The following is a 6,695-nucleotide window of genomic DNA, read 5'->3' as shown; positions in this document are numbered from 1 at the left end:
CTGACTAATGACACAGACATGTCATCTTAATGTTTGTGCAGCTCAGTGACTTAATGCTTGGAGATCTTCAAATGAAAGACACCCAAGGACAGCATCAATTACCCTATTCAATCTTAAAAGGAAAAAAAAAAAACCTACAAAAAAAGACATGGTAAAAGAAGAGGCACCAGAACCTTTTGCTGCAGATAATTAGAATGGACCCAACCAGGAGAGGACAGTCATCTTCCCGGCATTAACTATTTATTTGTGAGACAGGGTCTCCTGTGTAGCCTGAGTCGGAATCGAAATCTCCAGGATCCCCCTGCCTCTGCATCTTCAATTGCCAGGGTTATAGGTGTGTGGCACTACATCTCACTTAATCCTTTAATATTGAGAGGGGGGGTGAGAGGGGAGATTGAACTCTTCCAGGGTGGAGGCCGCTCACAACGATGAGGCCCATCCAACTCCTTAAGTGACTTGGGGTGTGGGAACAGTGTGACTCTTTCACCTATCAAAAAAAAAAAAAAAAAAACCCTATAGCAGCAAGTTGTATTGTTGCTCTAATTAATTTAAGCCAGTTAAAAGGCTTGGGTAAACAAGCCTCTCTAAGTAGCTTGTTGTGAGCTGTGGCAGTCCTGCCAAGCTCTCTCTTCAACCGCATGCTTTTCATTCCACAGCCTGGCCACCACTTCAAGCTATGTCCCCTAATCCTAGCCCCAGAAGCCACTCCAGGGGGAACACGTGCAGGTGTGTGTGTTGTGTGTGTGTTGTGTGTGTGTGTGTGTGTGTGTGTGTTATCGGACTCCTTGGCATGGAAATCTTCTCAAGCTGGAACCAAACAGTAAGCTTTGAGACTTTTACAAGATCTGTCAACCCTGAAGTCAGAGCAAGCTAAAAATAAATAACCACTATCACCACTGTGAGTTTCCCCACCCACAACATGGTGGCTGTAACTCAGGGTTAGGGTTAGGGTTTGTAGCTTGGAAGAGGCCTGGCAGAGTTCTACAGTTTCATAGCCCCGACCCTAGAGGGTTCCTTAGACAAGTTTCTTCTTTTGTAAGTAGATATAACACTACAGCCTATCTTGTAAAAGCGAACAAGAAGGCTGTGCTGGAAGCGTTCCGCCCCACCGAGAAGAGCTGTGCAGAACGCATTAAAGCCGTCAACTCTCCCACTAAGCATGCTACGAACCAGCGGGCACCACTAGATCAGCCTGCCCTTTCTTGAGGAATCATGGGCCGTGAAGTCCTTTGGAAGACACACCCTCCTGAACTGCCACGGGAGTAAGAACTACAACTCCCGGGATGCCACGCTGAGTCCATCACCGCCCCGCCCTCTTCCCCGCCCCTGGCGCGTAGCCTCCAGGGACATGTAGTTCCACAGGCAGAAAAGTGGACGGTGTCGAGTCATAGAAGAACCACAGGCCCCAGAAGCCCTCGCGTCACTCTTCCCCTCCCCTCCTGTAGTCGGAGTGCTGTTTTTGTTGTTGGTGAAAGGTGAGGGGAACAGCTGATCCGTCCGTGGGGTAAGAAACTTGGCCTAACTGAGGGTGGGCTTACGCGGGGGTGGTCCGCCCGCTTCTCAGCCTGCGAAAGGCTAATCCGAGAGAACTGTAGAAGAGGACGGTAGGAGCGTTTAGGTTTTAATACCTTACGTACTGAGGAAGCCTCCCCCACAGTTTGTTAGTTTCAAGGGGGGCCTTGAGGGGTAGCCCGCATTGTCCTCACTTTCTTGCGGGGCCTCCTCTTTCATGCTCGATCCGATTATGGAAGCTTGAAGGGACTGAAATATTTTCTTAATCTTTACCAGGCAAGTCTTTGCCCTCACAGACCTTCTCTCTCTTACCCAAATCCAAAGAGCCAAAGGCCTTTACTACGCTGAATCCCTGAGGGGAAAACTTCCAACTTGTGGAACGCCAAAACGCTGAGAGCCCCACAGTGGAGAGGACACACACACACACACACACACACACACAGCATTTGAACACCAGCATCTGACCACATACACGTTAGGTGCCCAGGACTTTCAGTTCTGGAGAGTATCTGCAGCTGTTACAGATTTTCTTTGTGGGGAAGGAGGGTTCGGGGTGCTCAACGGGTAGAACTTTAGAGAGAGATCTCACTCTACCCTAAGAAGACTTATATTGAAGAAAACACGGAGTAGCTGTAATGAGGGATTTTTTCATAGATGGAAAAAAAAAACCGACAAAGAAACTGTTTCCTATTGCATTGCTGGCCCATCTTTCCTTCTCCATGGAGTGTTTAATTTCTTTTAAAGTTCCTCCCCCACTGTCTCAGCCTGGTGTGGGTTTGTGATGTTTGGGGGCGTGCATATGACTAGTGGTGATGTCTGATTGGACACATCAGCTGCAGTTGACACAGGAAGCAGATGTGTGGGCTAGAGAGAAGAGGGCTGCCTCTCAGCTCTGGACTGAGGTGTTTGGGTGGTTTTTTTTTTTTTTTAATATACAGTGAGTTTCATTTCAAATGTGTACACCATCCATACTTTGTTCTTATTCATCTCTGAGTACTACTCTGTTTTAACTTTTTTTTTTTTTTTTACTTCTGTGTGTGTGTNTGTGTGTCTGTGTCTGTGTGAAGATTGTTGTACAGAAGTCTGAGCACAGCTTGGGGAGATCAGTTCTCTCCTCCCAACCTTGAATTGGTGGCAAGCACCTTTATCCTCCCAGCTATCCTACCCCCTGAACACTTGATTATTGTTGTTGTTGTTGTTGTTGTTGTTGTTGTCGATTTTCCAATTGGTTCACCCTAGCTAACTCCATTTTATCTGCTTATCTCCTGCCACTAACCCAAGCATATGGCCAGATTTGGACCCTTAGAATTGAGGCTAAGAGGAGCCAACAAGAAAATGGGGACAGGGTACTGGAGCTGGGCTAACACCCAAATAAATCATTAGGTTTCTAGCTCTGCTCCTGTCAAGATGGGGGGGGGGGGGGAGAGAATGTTCCACGTTGAACTCTGCCTTTTCTCAACACTAAATGTACATTTCCCCTTCTCAGGGCCCCTGACTTACCCTATTTCTAACCTGTTTCCCTGCCTAAGGGCGGGGCTTTCCTGGCTCCAGGCCCCCACATTCCGTCTCCGCGCACCACCACCTTCCTACTGAATATTTCACTCCACCCTTGAACTGCCACCTCCAGAATTTTTGATTTCCTGGAATAGAAGTTGAAGGATAGAACCTGTCTTTCCTATTATCCTCCCCTTCTCTAGTGTTGGAGGAAAGCCAAAGCTTGCCTTCTTCTGCTTCCCTAGTGTTGATCGAGATAGATAACTCACAGATAGGTGCCCCAAGAGCAGGTGCTCCAAGAGCAGAGGAGCCAGGATTAGGTTGTCGGTCCCCAACCACAGTCCCCTCGGAAGACTCATCATCATGAGAGATTAGTTGTTTTGGTACTCTTACCTGGTAAAGTAGGCTCAGCAAGCTTAGGCATAGGTAAGGGAGACCTGCTTAAACTGAGAGAGGCTCACACTTCCATTGGATTTTGAATTCTAGAGCCAGAAGTTATAGGGGGTTGGTGACATGGGGAAACCAAGAGAATCTGGAATTCCCAAGGATGTTGAGAGATGAAAGGGAGAGACAGAGATGGGCAGAGACCGAGATGCTGGGTCAGTGGGGCAATGAAAAGGATTAGAAATTAGACAGGTGAAGGCCTGTAAGCCAAAGAGGATACAACATGACAGGGTAGGAAGTTGACTTGGAAGGCAACACCTACGGCCCAGGGATTAAAAGTGATACCTTAAAAAGGTCCCACAACTTTAGGGCCTGGAAACCTGTGTAGTGACAGGGACTGTGGGTAGGTGCACATGGTCAAGGGAAGGAAGCAGTGGAAAGACTTAGTCTGTCAACCCTTTCTTTCACAGGCATCTTGAGGACAGCATGGAGGAGTCATCACTAAGCCGGGCACCATCCAGGGGTGGAGTCAACTTCCTGAATGTGGCCCGCACCTACATCCCCAACACCAAGGTGGAATGTCACTACACTCTGCCTCCGGGTACCATGCCCAGTGCCAGTGACTGGATTGGCATTTTTAAGGTATCCCTAGACCCTCTTCTGGCTCAAGATTATTGGTTAGACTATGAGGAGTGGCTAGGTCTTTAGATTCTCAGGTTGGTAGGGAGAAAGATGACACAGAGGCAGTCAGTATAAAGTTCATCTTTGCCCATCTCTCTCCTGATAGTATAATGTCCTCCAACCTTACCTGACTCTTAGCATCCTTGGTACCGTTTGTTCAGTCCTGCCGACCCTTCCATTACTCACAGACGATAACTCTGTCACCGTGCCTTTCTCTTCCAGGTGGAAGCTGCCTGTGTTCGGGATTATCACACGTTCGTGTGGTCCTCAGTGCCAGAAAGTACAACGGATGGCTCCCCCACCCACGCCAGTGTCCAATTCCAAGGTATAAAGAAAGATGGAATGCTGGGTAGTGGTGTTGCACGCCTTTAATCCCAGCATTTGGGAGGCAGAGGCAGGCAGATTTATGAGTTCGAGGCCAGCCTGGTCTACAGAGTGAGTTCCAGGACAGTCAGGGCTACACAGAGAAACCCTGTCTCGAAAAACCAAAAAATTAAATAATTAAATAAATAAATAAGAAATTAAAAAAAAAAAAAAGATCGAGGAGCCAAGAAAGTGGTGGTTTGGGGGAAGGCAGAGGGCTAGCAGCCATAAAAAGCACAGTGGATAAGGAATATAGGACACATAACTCCCAGTTGCCAGGCCTAATGGAAATCCAGTGTCATCCCAGCTACCAAGGAGGCTAGGGCTGGCCGATAATGTGAACCCAGGATATCAATGCTGGGCTTAGGCGACATGGCTGACGCTGTCTCCAAAAGGGAAAAAAAAAGACTTTGTGAGACTGTATCCAACAGAGTTTAGCAAGGGTATCATACGGTCAGCACCAGTAATTTAGAGGATACTGTAGAAAGATGGAGGATGTTAACCCCAATCATTTACACAATGAAAGAGGGACTCCCAGCATAGGTCAAGGGAAAGTGTAATAACAGCAGTCTGAGAGACCTGGATTCAGATCTCAGCTCCCTGCTTTACAAGCTGTTTGGCATTGAGAAAATGAGTTAGAATAGGGTCCCAGCTTGTAGGATCAGTGCAGGGATTTTTAAATGATGTGGGGAACACTGGATGTGTGGTGCGTGCCAGCAGTCAGTAAGTGCCAGCTAGAGTCAGTTTGATGAAGAGGAGGACAGCATGTGAATAAAGCAGGTGTCTAGGCAGGAAGGAGGAAGGACCATATCCCAAGGACCAGCCACAGGGGAGTGGACAGTAGGTAACATGGTAATACTTTTCCTCCCCCAATAGGAACAGGGACCTGCTAGCACTTGAGAGCCAGAGATCATACTGGGTTTCTGGGCTATTCTTCCCACAGCCAGCTACCTGCCCAAACCAGGAGCCCAGCTCTACCAGTTCCGGTATGTGAACCGCCAGGGCCGGGTGTGTGGGCAGAGCCCCCCATTCCAGTTCCGAGAGCCAAGGCCCATGGATGAGCTGGTGACCCTGGAGGAGGCTGATGGAGGCTCTGACATCCTGTTGGTTGTCCCTAAGGCCACCGTGCTTCAGGTAAGAAAAATAAAAATTTAGCAGACTTGTTCCTGGGCCAGGGATACCAAGGACAGCATTGCAAGAGTCCCCTCCTTCCTTCACTTCAGCTTCTCTGTCACCTCAATTGAAGACTTTGCTGGGAGTTACCAGAGGTCTGCTCTCAACAAACTCAGGCATTACATAGACAGACACAGAACAGGAAAGCAAGTCATCATAGGCCAGTATAACTGGCATTCCAGAGCTGAGCCAGCCTTCTCAAAGGGTGTCTGCCTGCCCTAAATCCTACAGGAGATCCACAAGGTGGAGGAAGACTGCCACAAGGAACCCAGGGAGAAAAGGAGGCTGAGATCTGCCTCTAGCATGGGCACAGCAGGGCTCAGAACTGTCCCATTCAGTACCAAAGGTTCTGACCACATAGGGCTCTATGGCACGTTAGGTATGACTAATCCAGTTTGAGGTATAATCATAGGAAAGATAACATACTGGATTTCAAACACTTTGTATCTCAGCATTTATTTATTTAGTTGTATTTATCTAGGTATGTATATATATGTATATACGTAAGTGCATGCATGCCACAACTCTTGTGGAGTCAGATCAGCTTGTGGGAGTTAGACCTCTCATCCTTTTCAGCCTTGGTTTCAAGGATCCAAGGACCAAGCTCAAGTTTCCAGGCTTGGCAACAAGTATTTTATCTAATCAACCATCTTGCTGGCCTAGCCGTGGTCCTTTTTTGACTGCAGTCCCTCAATTACCTTTCCCAGCCCAGGTGTGTGTGCATACATGTGAATACAGAGGCCGGAATGGAGTGTCTTAGAACACTCTGGAGCTGGAGGTGCCGGTGGTTGGGAGCCATTTGATGTAGCTGCTGGGAACTGACCTCTGGTCCTCTCCAAGAGCAACAAGCACCCTTGACTGTTGAGCTGTTTCTCTGGCCCTCATATACTTCTTATTAAAGTGGATGCTAGAAATTTTAAACTTAAAAATGTGCCAGAAAAAAAAAAAATAAGTATTTCCACCGGGCCAGAGAAGAGTCTCAGGAGCAAAGGCGGAGAGCCTGAGAGACAGGGATGGGAGAGCCTGAGAGACAGGGATGGGAGAGCCTGAGAGACAGGGATGGGAGAGCCTGAGAGACAGGGATGGGA

General features: G+C 48.0%; 1 protein-coding gene across 1 annotated transcript in view; it reads left to right on the top strand.

Annotated features, from left to right (window-relative positions):
• Positions 1-1,450: 1,450 nt before the first annotated feature.
• Calcoco1 (calcium binding and coiled-coil domain 1) overlaps positions 1,451-6,695 on the top strand; it is an 18,710-nt gene continuing 13,465 nt past the window's right edge. Inside the window, exons 1-4 of the mRNA XM_021216606.2 lie at positions 1,451-1,504; positions 3,861-4,032; positions 4,294-4,396; positions 5,378-5,568. Of these exons, the coding sequence (XP_021072265.1) occupies positions 3,877-4,032; positions 4,294-4,396; positions 5,378-5,568 (450 nt within the window). The 5' untranslated portion in view covers positions 1,451-1,504; positions 3,861-3,876. The remainder of the gene's footprint in view (positions 1,505-3,860; positions 4,033-4,293; positions 4,397-5,377; positions 5,569-6,695) is intronic.

This window comes from Mus pahari, chromosome 17 (genome assembly GCF_900095145.1).
Source record: "Mus pahari chromosome 17, PAHARI_EIJ_v1.1, whole genome shotgun sequence".
Lineage (NCBI taxonomy): Eukaryota > Metazoa > Chordata > Mammalia > Rodentia > Muridae > Mus > Mus pahari.
The sequence above is the reverse complement of the archived record's forward strand: the minus strand, read 5'-3'. Positions and strand labels throughout refer to the sequence as shown.